We start from the raw sequence: 17,376 nt of genomic DNA, 5'->3' as shown, positions 1-17,376 counted from the left end.
TAAAGACCTTGGGTTGATTGAGTTTGGGCGGACTTTGGTTTAAGTCCCACACACGAAAAAAAGTAAAAAGAAATTAGTCGTTCATAAAACAAATAAGAAAAAAAATCCCCTAAAACGCCCAACAAAATTTTTAAATCATATTTTTGCTTAAAGACCGGCTATAAATTTAGGGCATTAAACGAACTGAACATCCGATGAATCGTTTTGTGAAAATTCGTTTGTTTAATAAATGAACGAACATGAAAACGAAAACTTGGTTCGATGAGCTTACAAAACGAACACGAAACGTTCAACAGTGTTCGTGAACATCCAGTAATGTATTCGTCCGGTTAAATCCGTTTACGTGCGTCCTGACTCCTGCTAGGTTCGTTTATGTCGGTCCGGTTAGGTTCATGTGTTGATATTTTACTATTAGCAAACAGGAAACTTGCGCGATGCAGCTACGACAAATACTCGTTTTCTATTCAATTATCAATAATCTCGTTAAAACAAAGCCGATCAGTATGTTGTAAACTTTAGATATTATCAAACATATATGTAATTTGTGTCATTGGCCATGCTAAAAATATCATGCTATCCATATATCAATCTAGTTCTCTATATGTTAAATAAATTCAAGTTATACAAATTTACAAGATTACATGTAACGATAAAAAACGGTATCAGACCGTCACGTCACGCCATGCGATCCTGAGTCCATCCAACATCCTAGACATCATTTTCACCGGGTCCGACGGGTGTGCCCAAACGTAACCGGTCTCACCTCTATGGTTCAAACGGTCAGTGTCCAGAGAACTTATAAAGGTTCAAGCTTGCACCTTCAATCACTTACAAATGATCAAAATTCCAGTTTTCCAGATGGCATTGTGCTGACTGTACAACTAACTCAAAAGCATCATTTTTACTTCATCTGTTGAGACCTTATAGGCATGTTCTTCCTTCTCAGGCACTCTACAAATTGAACAAAATTTTTTTAGTCAACCACCGACCCGGTTCAGGACCTTTAAATTCAAAGAAAATAGAAAAAAGCATACCAACTCTATCTTGTATCACAACAGAAAATTCACGGCCGCTGCTTTGTGCAAACGCGAGTATATTTTGATACGTATCAAATGACGGCTCGATTCCAGAATCTTCCATCCACTCCATTACCTGTTAAATAAGAGCGATGGTTTTAAATTAGAGGTGTCATTTTAAATACGTTTACTCAGAAAGGGTCCATTCCGGCAACTAGGGATATGCAGAAACTGAAATAACCGAACCATAACTGGAATAACTGACATAACCTAAACGAAATAACCAAACCCAATAAAAAGGTGACAGTTTGGTTTTATGTGTTGGAAAAACTGGTTTTTCGGTTTTGCTTTCAGCCAAACACCAAACCGAAAAAACCAATTTTAAGTAATTTTATAATAAACTAAAATATGGTGTGTAGCCAAAAACTTGGATCAAATGTGTAATAATCAATTATTTATTAATCAACAAGAATAATTACCCCCAAAGTTTCAAACTCAAATTCTTTATTTTGGGTCTATTCTTTCCGGCCCAAAATTTCATGCTCAAATTCATTATTTTGAGTCATTTTTTTCAGCCCAAAGTTTCAGGCTAAAATTCACATTTTTGGATCATTTTTTTCGCCCGAAGTTTCAGGTTCAAATTTATTATTTCGGGTCAATTTTTCAGCCCAAAACTTTTAAGCCCATATGGTAAAACTGGAAAAAGAAAACAACAAACAAAATCCATCGTAAAAAACAAAACCAAACGGTTATCAAAAAGCCCAAAACCGACTCATACACACCCCTACCGATTAAATTTATTTTGATCCGTTACCAGCCGACCCGTTTTGCCACAGCTAGTTTAAATGTAATTAATATTACACATCGAGTTTAAGAAAATGATAAATAAAGTTTAAGGAGATTAGTGATTACCTCAAGGTACTTTCTCCAATTTTGAGCAGACAAAAGATTCTTTAACAAAACTGAATAAGTAGAGTTGTTAATTTTAGCACCAGTTGCCACTATTTTATAAAAAACCTGCATTATACAAACGAGACAGATGACATCGACCGGCCAAATTATCAAAGTTAGCCTTTTTTTTACTTAGTATTAAAGTCAACCACCTTCATCATGGTCTCGGTTTTCCCCAATTTTCCAACCAAATGCAGAAGCTGATTCAAAAGTCCAACCGAAATTGTGTTGAATGATGGCTCCATTAATCCAATTAGGTCAACCGTCTTCCGCCAGTCTTGTAAACTGTTAAATGAAACTAATAATCATAAATTCACTTATATAGTTATATGAAACTAATCCACCTTTATATTATAAATTAAAGAACTTACATGCTACACGCTGACAACATTTCATAATAAATGCTATCATTCATTGGTATCTTTCTGTCTTGCATAAATTCAGCTACAACAAAAACTTTATCGGGTTGGTTTCCTTTATTAAAAGCCCACATTAACGCAGAACACACGATAAGATCGGGCTGAACACCCTTCATTTCCATTTCTTGAAATACTGCAAATGCATTTTCCCATTTCCCTGCAATATGAAATTACCTAATTAACGTTTAATATGGTTTTGCATCTTTGAATGTGAAAACATTACCTGCAGTACTATAAGCATGCAGCATTGCTGTATATGCAATAACATCGGGACCGCCACGTGTCATCTTCATTTTCAAGAATAAAGATTCTGCTTCCACAAGCTGACCCTATAATGTAAGATTGTGAAATCATACACCATTTTGCTTAAAATAAAAAAAAATAAAAAAGTGAAATAAAGGTGTAAACTTTATACAATTTACCTGTTTACTATATACTGAAATCATAGAAGAATAAACCTCATTGGATATATTTATATTTGAATCCATCATTTCATTAAAGAAGTCAACGGCTTCAGTGTATTTTGACATCTTAGAACAACCACTAATTAACACGTTAAATGTAACTGAGTCATGTTTAACGTTCTTTTCCTTCATGGACTTATATAAATCTAAAGCTTTATCACATTCCCCTATGTTCATATAACTCCCTATCGCAGAATAATAAGCGACGGTATTCAAACGTATCCCCCGTGAATCAGCAGCATCGAGAACTGAGTCAATCTTGACTTTTTGACCAAACCGCCCACAACCTGCCAACAAAGTACTAATCGTCACAATATTCGGTTCCACCCCGTTAGTCTCCATTTCATGCAGCATATTTACAGCTTCGGGTAGAAAACCATTTGACCCGAATGCATCAATTAGCGCATTATAAGTGACCAAATTCGGTTTCAAGTTATTCTTTTTCATCTTATTAAACACTTCCAGTGACTTTTCGGGCTGCTGTGATTTTCCATAAGCATTGATTAAAGATGTATACGACACAACATCGGGCCGAAGCCCGTTTTTCTTTATATCGTTAAAAACCGTTAACGCGTCTTCATCCATACCACGTGAAGCATACTCACCTAAAAGTGCGTTATACGATATAATATTCGGTTTAAAGCCTTCGGAAACCATTGTGTCAAAAATAGCTTTGCAGTTTTCGATTTGACCTGAAGCCGAATACAAATGAATGATGCTTGTGAATGTCACGATATCCGGATCACATTGTGATCTTTTGTTCCTCATTGAGTGAAAAATATTAATTGCCTTTTCGAAGTGTCCAAGTTTCGATAGACAATGGATCACAATGTTTAAAGTGGTTGTATTGGGACGAATATTTGTTCCTTTCATTAACTCATAATAAGATAACGCTTTCGAATACTGTGACCCGGTTTTGAAGGCGGATAGAATGATATTGTGGGTTACAAAATCGGGCCTGACTCCGTTTTCTGTCATTTTTTTGGAAACTTTTAGAGCTTCTTTCCAATTTCCACTTGATCCACAAGCATGGATTAAGTTGTTGTATGTTGAGCGAGTTGGAGGAATCTGTAATGTATAAGAAAAACTTCAATGAAATGATATTCAACAATAATAAAGAAAATGTCCCGCGACAAACTTAAAACCGGAGGTGGCAAAAAGGGTGGGTTTGGGTAACGGGTCAAAACGGGTTGGTTTGTAAACGAGTCCAGCCAGGGCGAAGGTAAGCTCGGCTCATTGGCTTGCTCGCTAGCTGGATCATTGGCTCGCCACTTGGTTAGTTTAAATTAAAGCCTAAATTTTAATATATATAAATTATAACCCAAAAGTATAACCCAAATTTTAATATATAAATTAAAATTTTCGTATTGTATTAATTATGCATTATGTGTGTGACATAATATTTTTTTTCCTTCTCATATACACCAATATGTGTAAAAAGATTAAAAACAAACGAGCCGGCTCAAGCTTTTTACGAGCCAAGCTTGAGCTCAACATTTCAGCTTGTTAAGATAAACAAGCTAAGCCCGAGCCCAACCTGACTTGGCTCGTTTACAACCCTAGGTATGACCCATTTGATATAAAAAACATAGAACGAATCGACCCTTTCATAAGTAATAAATTAAAATTGCCACCTTTGTTTAAAACATTTTACTTAAAGGGTAGATTTTGATGAATGGAAAATAAGTAACGAAATATAAACATAGTTTATGAACAAAGAAAACAGATACACACAGCTGCACGAAGCATGTCTTCCATGATATTGGTTGCCCAACGCCATTGACCGGCTCGACCATGTGCACTTATGAGAGCATTATAAGTTTCAGCATCTGGCTTACACCTAAAACAAGTTATAACTCAAGAACAACGTTATTAACATCGAATAAAGTGACATAATCATTATAATATGATAACAAAATCATACCTCCATTTTTGCATCTCGAAAAACAAACCGCGAGCCTGATCAGTCTGATTATGCCTTGCATGTAACCTAATCATCATATTGTATATATCATTGTGTGCACAATAATTCTTCTGATTTTTCATCCACTTGAAAACTTGGTTGCTATGTTCAAGAGACCCTGTTTCGCTAATTTCCTACACTAACAAACCAACAGCACAAGAATGAGGCTGAGCTTCACATATTACTAATAAGTAAATAACAAATCATTTAACAACAGCACACAATACAAAAAAGATTTAAGTTATGTTTGACTCGCACTCGATTCTTCCTCTCCGATCACAACTCACTCATCTCCCAATCTCTCGAATTTTCTGCTTTAAATTACATTATCTTGTGCCATTCAAAAACAATATACAAAAATGTATGCCATCATATTCTCATATGGTAGAACCCTAAGGTTGTTCACTATGGAGGGGCTTTAAAGCCCCTCCACGTCATCGCCACATAAGAAATGAGGCTTCGAAGCCCTTCTCCATAACGTCACACTGTGGTTTAAACTTTAAAGCCCCTTGAGCGCCCCAATATATGTATACATATATATGTATAGAGAGAGAGAGTGAAAATATGAGGGCCCACCAAAATAAAACAAGAGCGACGGTCGTTGTCAAACCCCCCCCCCCCTCTCTCTCTCCGCGCCCCTCGGCGGTGTGCAGGGTCGAAGGCGCTCCCTTCCGTGCCCATAGTGAACCGTCTAAGCAAAGAATTTTCATTTTTTTTACAGAAATACCCTTAGCCCCCAAATGGGTTGAACCAATTATTAAAAAAAAAAAACTGGGAATTAAAGATTTGGCTTACTATGATTAATAAAAATCAAAACTTTCTACAATAACCATAATTCATACACCTAAAAATCCGAACTTGCATACAATTCTTGAACACATGCACAAAGATTCCAACTTTACTGCAATAATAATAATAATAATAATGTTACTTATACTTACCCTAATGAGAATGGGGTAATTCTTTAGTGTAAATCTACCAGCCCATCTATTAAGCAAGCCCACAATATCATCATGTTGACTGAGCTTCAAAATCTTTGAAACCACTTCTGAAACTGCCCAGTCTTTCTGAAACCGGTCCGACTGGACACGTGTCCGGATGTGTTTGGGCAAATCGGAGTTCCTGTAACCGGGTACGAGGATGGAAACCTGTCGTTCTCCTTTGTCGTAGTCCACGAAGCCCACTTGTTTCTTGGTGTTGTTGGAACATCGGACTGTTAAGGGTTTTGTTTGTGTTTTGGGTTTTGTGGGTGTGAAGAGGTGAGTGTGTAATTGTAAGGAAGACTCCATGAGTATTATTGAGCAACAGGAAGAAGATGATAATAGAAGATATTTAGTTACTTTAAGAAAAGATAAATAAAAGTTTGATCTAATACCTTAATATTGAAAACCCACTTAATTTAATTTTAAAAACCCACTTAGATTTTCACTTATTTCCTACAACCACCACCGCCCACCGCCACCACCTTGCCGGAAAAGTCTTTGGAAATTTCGCCGGAAAATAAAACATTATGAAAAACACAATGAAAAAGACACAATGTTAAAAAACACAATAGAATAAACACTATGAAAATAAAAACACAGTGACAAAAACACAATTAAATAACACAATGTAAAAAACACAATGCAAAAAACACTATGAAAAAATAAAACATAATTGTATACCACAATTTTGTAAAACACAATTATGATAAAACACACATTGTATAAACCCACGAATTTTTTTTTATATTTATAAAGCAATATGGTACTCATATAAAAGATAAAAAACACTCGTTTTTATGGTGAAATTGTTTTGAAAAAAAATGTCGTATAAAAATGTTATGGACATTTTAAAGTGATGGGGGAATTTGACATGTGGCTTGCATGTGGAGAGAGAAAGTCAACAAATGTGTTATCCCTATTATGCCCTTACCCTTGTTTTACACTTGATGATGTCTCTAATCTAATCTCAACCATTCAATTTTAAATTGAATGGACAAGATTATTTCCTATCCTTCATAGAAAAACTAATATTTTTATTATAACTCAACCCACTTTATTTGTACCAAGTTTAAATAAATTACTTTTATTATTTTCCACGTTGAATTTTTGAATGATTAAATAATTTTTCTGATTTTACATAGTTTTTTACTAAATATATGTAGGTGTATGTGTGTCTTAGACAAGCGTATATGTGTCGTGCCAGACATGTACTGATAACAACAAGAACTTGATAATAATAACTGGTTGATTAGTAAAAATTTGTGTGTGTAGCGTTGATAATCCTATTTATATTTGTTAATTAGTCTTAATTGTATTTAATTTTATGTTAAAACATATATGAAGTTTAGGCCACACGAACAACAAAAACTAAAAGAATGAACACTAAAGTAGAAATGTCTTTTATATGCAAAGGCTTCAAGAAGAAGTCATCATCATCATCGTACTCAGTATATCCCACCAATAGCAAAGCTATGGTAGGGTCTGAGGAGGGTAAGATGTAGACAGCCTTACCTCTACCCTATAGGGATAGAGAGGCTACTTCTGGTGAGACCCCCGGCTCGATAGTAGTTTTGCATCAAACCTTGGACATAAGACGCATAACACACAATCATCGGGACACCGGCTGATTGGTGCATGTACCGTTGTCTTTCGGCTATCAACGCCACCACATGATGCCTGATTAACCTTCCGCCACTTTTAACGTTATTTTCACAAGATTAGTAAAATAACGTCAAAATTAGTGCAATTTTACTTTTGCCCACCCAAGGGTTTACATATATATACATTATTTGTGCGTATCGCAAGCAGGGCGTGTGATATATAGTTTGGTTAAAGGAAAAAAATAGACTTTTAAAGTGCTGTTGTTTTGAATAACAAAACGATACCCACGATCTTGTTTGCATACTTGTACAATGTTTTGATGGGTTGTTCGTTGGAATTAATATACATGAAGAATTGAAGATAACTTGTTTGTGTAAAAAATCTATCATAATTTAATAAATGTTAAATAAACACTGTCCGTATACATACGCATGATATAGTGAGTTTCCAAGTCAAAATGAGTTGACAGATTGTAAATATGTTGGCGGGTTGTAAACACGTTACAATCAAACACTGAGAATGAAAAAAAAAAAAAAAGGAATACATCCTCCACATGAAATGAAACCTGCCTATAATTAGTGAAATACACCATTTTTACTTTTTTAGACAATCCAACCTAAACATAGCATTTAAGATACACAAGCTCAACGCCTAATTATTAACGTGTTCAGCCACACCCACACCAAACCCACTCATATTCTGATATGGATCTTACTCACAACCCAATCTCATACATATAACCTAACCTACACCAACACCAACACCGACACCGCATCTCATTTCCATAGACACCCGATCGCATACCCAGACCATAGACATTCCTGTAGTCATTCCCATACCCTTTTAACTTTTACACATAGTTGACTACAAAAACCAAATGAACTTGAATGATTAATTTTAAATGGCACTACACTCACATAAATTGAATTTTGTTTACTTTTCAGAACTATGCTACATACACCATTCCCATATAAATAGGCAGAAATCGAAAAATATATCAACTAAGCGCTATATCCCAAGTAAACATGGTAAGATACGAGCTATGAGCAATACGGACCGTTAGCGCCATTAGTGTCTCTGGCCTTCCCTCAAAATGAGACCAAGTGCAACTCAGATATTGAAAAATTAAGTTGCATAATCAACCAGATGCATTTTTCTTGCCTCCTTTATTCCACTGTTTCTGTTTCTTCCCACCTGATTTATTATCATTTTTAAAACTCGGGTTTTTTCTTTTAAAACCACCTTGTGACGGACGGTCACTTGATTTATCAAAACCAGAACGTTTTACGTCCTTCGTCCTATTATTCCCTCGAGGTGAAAATTTATTAGGCTTGTCTGAGTGGTTCCTATCATCCCTCTTTCTCTTACGAGTATCTGTTGAATATTCCTCCTTGGTGAAACTACCTGCAGCCTTGGGTTTAAACTTTGGCTTACTGAAAACAACAATAAAAAGTAAATCATATTAGCACAATGACAAAGTAACCGAGTTTAGAAAAACACAGTTTATGAAGTCAGACCTGTTGTGGGCTGTTTCAGAAAGTCCCGCCTCTGTTCCAGTTGCGTCGGTTTCCTGGGAATTTGTTTTGCCTTGACGGTTCTGTAAATTTAACAACTTTGATGAGATTAATATTATTTGCTAGAGATGTTAATTGTTATTCGTTTGGGTCATTAAGCTAGCATAGCAAAAATCCATGAAAACGTATACCTCAAAGACATCCTTCACGAAATCTAGGTATTTAGCAGGCACTAGAGATTTGACTGACGCAGAACCACACTTTCGCATCATAATCTCCAGGATGACTGTTACCTGTAGTTGCAAAAACAATAATACCAACAGAGTTACAAACAAATACACATGTCTTAAAATGTCCAGTATCATATTTTATAAACAATTAAAGTTACAAAAACTACTTAATGCCGTCTTTTGTGGTAATATAAATGAATATAACATACTTTGGATTTAAAATGATGGCGAGAAACAGATGACCAGGGCAGAAGTCCACTTAGAATGTCAGATAGAAAGTTCTGCAAGTCATTCACTTGAAGACTCAAAACTAACACCTTGAGAAAGCCTAGAACAGCCTGGAAAGAAAAAACAAATAAAGTTAGATTAATCAAATATAAACTCACTACTAATATTATTTAACTCACTTTTATAACTTCAATGGTTTTACTATGCAGCAACTCAAGGATTGACGGGACAAGATCAGGCATCAAAGTACAAATCTTTGAGTCGTTATAGATCACTAAAGATAACGCAGAGACAGCGCCACTTTTTATGTGAGGAGATGATCCAGAGAGGTAGCCCATTATCTATAGAATTGTGTATCGCCAATAGTTAAAATGAGAAGTAAATATTAAATGAGTAAATAAGGCAAACACGTATATGTTTTTCATAACTATCACACTAAACAAAAGAGAATGATATGATATTTTAAGCTACTTTTAATAAAGCAAGTGATTACCATGCTGACAAACTCATAATAAGGGCTTTTCTCGAGTGAGGATGATGCTTTTTGCAAGGTAGAGCTTGTCACGAGAAGGATGTCATATGCAACTTTTCTACTTTCTTCCTTGCCCTGGAGATTAAAAGTAGGTTATATATATAAGAATTTATTAAAAGTGCAAGGTAGATAAAAGCAAAGCAAGAAAGAAATTATGATGGGTGAATTATAGACACATGTGACAATGTAATACAAGTGTAAAACTATCCTCCCATCTAGCTTTTTACATTACCCCTTCCATAATCAGCTAATTACAAACAAAAGCAATAGATTATTTTTAACTAAATAATAATCAACTTTTGTCCTATAATTAGCTTTAACTATTAACTTTGTTTTCTTAATTTGCCCATGTAACATGCAGACAAATAAGGTAGATATTGTAAAACAATTAAGTAGAAAAAATATGGGGGTGTGCGATTATTTTACAAACAGAAGAAATATGGACAACTCCGTCAACAAAATAAAATCTTAAAAAGGAGAAGTTAGTTGAAGAACAAGAACTTACATCTTTCAATGTCACTATAAATTCATTTAGCATACGAAAACCATATGGGTTTTCTTCATCCAACGCTATCTACAGAATATCATCAGTAAAGCAAACTATTAGATTGAATTTCGCATGGTATGTAAAACAATTAACTATTAGAGCGAATTGCACAAAAGAGCTCAAACTCGACACGTGCATGCATAAATAAGGCCACCCAGCTTAGCAGCATAATTGTTGCATTACAAAATACTACCATACATTCGACCATATCCTAAGTGACTCCTTAAATAAAAAAGGAACGTTGCTTAAGGACTTCAAAGGATGCAACTATAACGTTTTATTTAGAAAAAAAGATGCTGACAAACAAGTTGTTTAAATCAGGTCAACTCAGAATGAATTGCAAGTAACTATGGCCCAGAGTCTTATAGTTAATTAGGTTATATAACCTCAATCTAATATAACTGAAAACTGAAAGCAGATATAAAAAGCTTCATAAAGAAGCAATATAGAACCTCCATTGAGTGAATTATCAAGTTCTTGAAGCAGGAAAGTCGCCATCTAAGTGAAGTAACATTATCAGGGGACTTTAAACCAAGTATTAACTCGGTAAGTTCCTCAAACTTTGAAGAGCAGAACTTAGAAGATCCCTAAACAATTTAAACAAAACCAAAAAGATATCAATCTCCTGAACAGTAACTAAATAAAAATATACTGAAGGTTGTTTACTTACCTCCAAAATTCTGTACAGAGTGGCATATGCTTCCCTCTGGATGTTTTCATCCTCTTCCTACACCAAAATAGAAATATAGAACTTGCATGGCAAACTGAAATTTTGATTACAAGTGAAAGAACATATTAAAAGTTGCAGAACACTGGGTCATTAGCACACCTGCAAACTCTGCTTGATAAAGTTGTATATAAGATCAATTAAATCCAAGCCAGCTGCTCCAACAACTGATGATGCTAGCTCAAGGATAAGACACCTGGAAAAGTTCAAAAAGGGCATATATCTCATTGTATAAGTATATAACACATGTCATCAGTTATAACTCACCACCATTGATATGCAAAATAAAAAGATACCTTTTTGCATTTACTTTATCTACAGAAACCTTCTGCTCCAATCTTTTAATTGATGAAATGAAGATCTTTTTTATTGTCGCAGACTCAGTGATTAGTGCCAAGCATCCAATGGTATCCTGGAAATTGAAATGCATATAAAGTGAGAAAGCAATGTATAAAAACGGTTACCAACATTTGGGAGCAAGTTTCACAGTTCCACTCAATATCCTTAACAAGTTCTGTCTTGGTAAGCCTTAGAAGATGAGGGTATGCGCAAAAACAGATGGTACAGCATATTAAAGAGAAAAAACATTAACGTCCTAAAAGTGGCGTTTAACAAACTAATGTCTCCATTTTCTACCCAGAAAGATAACAGAAAACAGTACTCCTATCTGTAAGAAATGTGTGTTAGCACGTAGAGGTCTGGAATCAATTTGCCAACAAGACTTGCTTCGAAATTTAAATAGGTACGCATGAGAAACGAGTGTCAAAGTAACAAAAGAAACTAAATATGCATACAAGAAAAACTAAATCAAATCATCCTAAAAATTTACAACTTATATTGTATAGTTAACCTCTGATTATGCTATAATATACATGCGATATGTCAAACATAACGAAACCTGTTTTCGTGTGGTTACGTATAAATACAAGTGTGTATGGATGTATTTATGCATGTATATTTGTGTACATATATACCCAAATCTAACATCAAATCAATAGAATAATGAAGTTTTTACAAATCATACAATAAATATCAGCACCCAAATCTTATCACACGGTAACTTTTACTTGAGAGTATCCTTGCTAGTCTTAACTATCCATAAGGATTACTTGTGTCCTCATTTTCAATCCTCCACCTGCGCAATGATACTTAAGCTTTCATTTTTCTATTCATTATGTCTAATTATTTTCCTAAGTGAGTTTTAAAGGACCATAATCTCATCTTAACATGTTCACAATCTTGTATCCTCTTAACTTAGAAGTCAACTATGCTGGGATACATAAGTACACTCATAGAAACTCCTAAATTTACCAAATTATAGAAAATATAGAACGAAAGTAAACAAAAAGTTAGTGAAGTGATAAACCTAAAAAAGGAAAAAACAATCATAACCTTCACAAAAACACGTTTCTTCGTCGACACTTTGAAGAAAACTTTAGTAAAAGCCTTGAGCAGCTCCTCTGAACATGATTCCAAAGCTTTAATGTTTTTAGAAGCAACTTTTTTTGAGTAACTCAGTTTTGGAAATTTGGAATGCTCGTCATCACCCTGATCAGCACCAACGGGACTTCTGTTTTGCTTCACAAGAAGCTATATAGTATATACAAAGCAAGCATGCAAATGTAAATAAAACTTGTGGAGAGGAAAGCTAAAAATACACCATAAACAAATTGAGACATTACCTGCACCGCAATGGCAATATCCTCAAGCATAAAAGCGTCTTTTCTGATGCATGGAATAAGGAGTTTCACCAAAGATCGAAACTTTTTGTGTGTGTCGGTTGGATAGCGACAAAAGGCCGGCAATAATCCCCAGCAACCACTGGCATAAGTCTGCAGTTCACCTCCAATTACTGACTTTTTAACTGGTAAAAAAGAAATCATAATGAAGTTATATTCCCTGCAATTACCCTTCATAGAGTTCATGATGTTATACTAAGAAAAAAAGGAAATTACACTTAGAATATAATCTTTTATGGCTAATGTGTGAAACACCAAAAAACAACAATCCTAAATTAATCTAGGTTTGAGGAAGTACCTTTTTGCGACTCCTCTTGAAATGATTCACCTAGAGGTACTATGTTCTCCATAAAGAATCCCAATGATGAACCAGCAACATATTCCTTCAAAATAGGTATCAACCAAACATTTGAGCAGGTTTGAACTTTGGCATCAATGGAAATAGGTAACACATCAAGTAGTTTCTCTGGCCCCATAGCAATCACAGCAGACCCCATACACTCGTGAAGCTGTGATATCAAAACATAACATTATATTAATAAAATGGCATCCATGCAATACACATACAGCCTGTGAGTATATAAAATCCTAGAAGCCTGTAGCATCACAAAGAACTATTTTTTCAATCTCCGTAAACAAAATGTGTGTGTGTGTTTCCACAAACGAAAACAAATACTTATGAAAAGAAGCTTACATGCTTTATATCAGAAGTATTTCCAGTCGTAGCTGTCATAATAGTGGCGAGCTTCAGAAGTAAACTCTCCAAGTAGATATGAGAACTCTTCCCTAAAATTATAAACAAAACAGAGATATGTATCAAAAACTTATAACAATAAAAAAGTATCCAATAAAAGAGACATAGTAAGTATAAACAATACAATGACAATGACCGTTATGTCTTTAACAGAGTATCAATGTATCATTTGCAACAAGCATAAGTAGTAATTGGACATACCAAGTTTGACAAATAAAACAGAGATGACAGCCAAAGCATGCTCATTTGGAATTCCTTTATTGGAGTATAGAACCTTAAGAAGTGTATCACAGAGCGATTTCAATAGTCTTGATGCCTTGGACTCAACATTATTCTCATCAGTCTCTGAACTCAAAAGGACTTCTACATCAATATGATGGTTAATCATTTCTTTTAAAATATTTGAAGCCTTCATAGCAGTTGACTCAGATGTCAGAAGACCTGAAAGTACAAACACAAAGTTACTAAAAGTACTGCAAAGATCCGCGACTATCATATCCATAAATACATCTTATATTCCGTTGAGAAGTGTTTATGTAACATATAAAGCATCGATTCACGACACAAGAAGCACTAAAGTCATGCAAGCCTCTAAACAAGCAATAGTTTAACAAGCCAAGAGAGAAAGCACATATCTGTTATACTCTACCATGTTCATTCTTTAATTGTAAAATTTTATTATTTTGCTAAAGGTAACATCTTGTATGGGTATCCTAGTATCATTTGCATGATTGCATCTAAACTGATGTTTCTTGTACCATGAATGACAATCTTCATGAGTTAACATCACATTGTTCAATGCTACAATTTAAAAGGCTGCCAATACATTGTTCCCATCATAACTTAGTTAAATCATAAAATACAATAATCTCAAGCAAGGATGTCTATCTACCTGCTATAGACCCGATGATTAATGAATAATGATCATTCCATTTGGTTGGGTCTCCGATTTGAAATTTGGTAAGAAAAGTATCAAGTAGCGCTGCCGCAGAAAAAATAGTGTCCACTGGATTCTGTTTCTTAGATATATAACTTGAAAGTATTGCGACAATTTCTACAGTATTGGGAATCATAGATCCAGCTTCCAAGAATTTAAGTATGTCGTCCATAAGATCAAAAACATGCCTCGTTAATGCTGAGAACTTGGCACTTATAGCCTTCTGTAATTCTATAACAGCTTCTGATATCACTTTGCTTGGCAAACAAGGGACCAGAAGTTTCAAAAGATTTAACATATGAAGAACCTCCAAGTGTTCACCTTTCGATGAACTATCATCTTTACCTCCATCTACAGATTTTGAGGCAACTATTTCAACTGCCGACGACATAAAAGTTTTAAATGAAGTTAACACCAACTTGCTTGCACTTTTAATCACAAGAGGAGATTTAAAAGTCTTGAAGAGCTTCACAACACATTCTTGAGCACACTTTCTAACCTGCAACATGTAGGCAAATTCGACAATTCACAATGTCATCTAAAGAGCAAGAGTAATCAAGAATTCAAATCAGACATACTTGTTGCTTTGACTATGCGCTATGTTTGCAAACTATGCATAGTAATTAACATAAACATCCGTCTGAAGATCAGTTCTAAGCGGAAATAAATCACTACTCGCTGGGCTGGCGATGCGATTTCAAATAATTGGTAACCGGTCAAATCAGTCAACTTTCCGTCATAAATCAGTCAAACTTCGGTCAAAATTGGTAAAAAAAACTTTGAAAGAATTTGAAAAGGTTATATTTACTAATCCAATCTAATTAATAAATTCAAAAAACTATATATAACTTTTTTAAAAAAAACTTGTGTGTGGGTAAGTATAAGTTTGAAATGTTACATATAAAATTTCAATCCAATCAATCCCTATTAATCCAGAATAATCACTGGTCTGTACCGCACCGCCCAACATAATACATTATAACATGTTATGCATAATTATTTGGTTAATACTTTATACTTAAAAGTTCATTGTCCTTCATACCTTGGGACGCTTATCAATCGAATACTTCATAAGCATCCGAAACCCCAACTTAACCGCTTCCCAATCCTCCAAATCACAAAACTCCATCAAAACCCCCAAACACTTAACCAACGCCCTAACCGTCGAAACCGACAACCCCTCGGATCCACTCTCCATCATCTCAACAACAATCTCCACAGCCTCGGCCGCCTTAGACGTCGCAATAGACTTCTCTGGAACCAAAGGCAACACAATAGCCAAAAACGACGATAACGCCGACACTGCATCGGCGTCATTAGTTGATTTTGAGGTGTCGGAGAGAGTTTCAATTGTGGCGGCGAAGTAAGAGAGAGGTGAGAGAGGAAGTGACTCCGATTGGATGATGGAGCGGGTGGCGGCGGCGGTGGCGCAGAGGTGGCGGTGTTGAGGTGCGGCGGACTTGCCGTAACGGTCCAGGAGTTGTTGGCATATGTCGGAGTCTCCGGTGAAGGATTCCGGTGAGTCTCCGGCGGATTGTTTCTTCATTGAATTGAATTGATTGATTAATTCCAGTTTAGGGTTTATGAGGGGTTTCTGTTTTAAACCATGGAGACTATTTGAAGTCTGAACCGGGTTCATTTCCGGACGGGTTATTTAGTTTTGGACCCATTTGGTTCGTAAAATTTTACAATTTTATATTATTTTTTTTAAAACGACTGACTTCTTTTTTTGTTTAGGCTCAAACGAAATCCAGAGTTTGGTTTGAGCCACCTGACAGTTGTTGTGCACCACAAGAGCATCTCTCTCTGGTGTAACATACGGTGGGACGAAAACCTGGGTGGGCTCGGGATCCGAACAGACAACATCGCAAGGCCTAGCTCAAGTCCTTTATCAAGTGGTAATCAAAGTTGAGTCTCAACTTGAAAACCCAAGTCTTCTACCACTAAGCCATAAGTTAAGGGATTACAACTTTATATTTAACTAGATAAATATATGGTTAAAAATTAAAATGTTGTAACTTAATAAATTTATCGCCCCTTATTGTCTTTGACACCCCATATTTATCGCTCACTACACTTAGACTAATTTAAATGAATCCTTCTTGTCCCTCTAATTATTTAAGAAAATGTTATTTGGTTAACATGATGTTTGATAGGCATTTCGTTTTGAATAGTCAACCTGATTGGGTTCATTAGTAAAATGGTCTTTCATCAATCTGGCTCTAACGTTTAAATTTGTTTGTGGTTTTGAGCTTTAGGCTAACTCCATCCATTATCTTAACGGGAGATAGTGGATGGAGTTAGGGACTGTTTGGTTCATTCATATATGAATGAGTCAGATCTGAATGAACCTCTGTCTCATTCAGCAACAACAATAACTCTGAATGATTCAGACCTAATTTTAACCATTAAGATGTTTTTTTGTTTGGAACCAAACAGTCTGAAGTCTGAATAAATCAGATGTTTACATCGGAATGGTTCCATTCAGATGTAAACAAACAGCCCCTTAGTCTAAAAGACCAAAATCACAATCAAATGTAAATGTCAGCTTCATTCATACAAAAGTTTCATCTTGGGTCGAAAGGGCAATTGGACGTAAACCACGTGAACCAAGAAAGCAATCTACTCTTTAATTTGTAATGAATTGGAGTGGCAAGTGACAACAAAAACATAATAAGCGAATTTAGACCTATCATTGCAGCCATCACCAATTGGTCGCTCCGCCATTTATGACATTACCCCACAACCCCACCGTTGCCGCCCACCCTCA

At 35.3% G+C, this 17,376-nt stretch overlaps 2 protein-coding genes across 2 annotated transcripts; both read right to left on the bottom strand.

Annotated features, from left to right (window-relative positions):
* Window positions 1-580: 580 nt before the first annotated feature.
* On the bottom strand, window positions 581-6,107 carry LOC143544372 (pentatricopeptide repeat-containing protein At2g41720-like). Its single transcript, XM_077036495.1, has 10 exons — window positions 5,755-6,107; window positions 4,775-4,947; window positions 4,585-4,690; window positions 2,809-3,918; window positions 2,610-2,715; window positions 2,339-2,543; window positions 2,120-2,252; window positions 1,929-2,033; window positions 1,035-1,152; window positions 581-951 (listed from the first exon to the last, which is right to left on the bottom strand). Exons 1-10 carry the CDS (start codon window positions 6,100-6,102, stop codon window positions 902-904), a joined length of 2,454 nt encoding a protein of 817 aa, XP_076892610.1. The 5' UTR covers window positions 6,103-6,107; the 3' UTR covers window positions 581-901.
* A 2,378-nt stretch (window positions 6,108-8,485) lies between these two features.
* Window positions 8,486-16,159, bottom strand: LOC143544371 (uncharacterized). The gene is made up of 18 exons (XM_077036494.1): window positions 15,649-16,159; window positions 14,562-15,105; window positions 13,871-14,110; window positions 13,610-13,701; window positions 13,214-13,424; window positions 12,859-13,040; window positions 12,569-12,766; window positions 11,473-11,588; window positions 11,279-11,372; window positions 11,120-11,176; window positions 10,902-11,036; window positions 10,408-10,476; window positions 9,864-9,977; window positions 9,550-9,711; window positions 9,352-9,480; window positions 9,104-9,205; window positions 8,916-8,995; window positions 8,486-8,831 (listed from the first exon to the last, which is right to left on the bottom strand). The coding sequence occupies exons 1-18, from the start codon at window positions 16,150-16,152 to the stop codon at window positions 8,537-8,539; spliced, it is 3,324 nt and encodes a 1,107-aa protein (XP_076892609.1). The 5' UTR covers window positions 16,153-16,159; the 3' UTR covers window positions 8,486-8,536.
* Between the last annotated feature and the right edge of the window lie 1,217 nt (window positions 16,160-17,376).

This window comes from Bidens hawaiensis, unplaced genomic scaffold (assembly GCF_021521415.1).
Source record: "Bidens hawaiensis isolate Kalapana, Puna unplaced genomic scaffold, B.hawaiensis_p1.1 tig00013539_1, whole genome shotgun sequence".
NCBI lineage: Eukaryota > Viridiplantae > Streptophyta > Magnoliopsida > Asterales > Asteraceae > Bidens > Bidens hawaiensis.
This window is presented reverse-complemented; position numbering and strand designations above follow the sequence as displayed.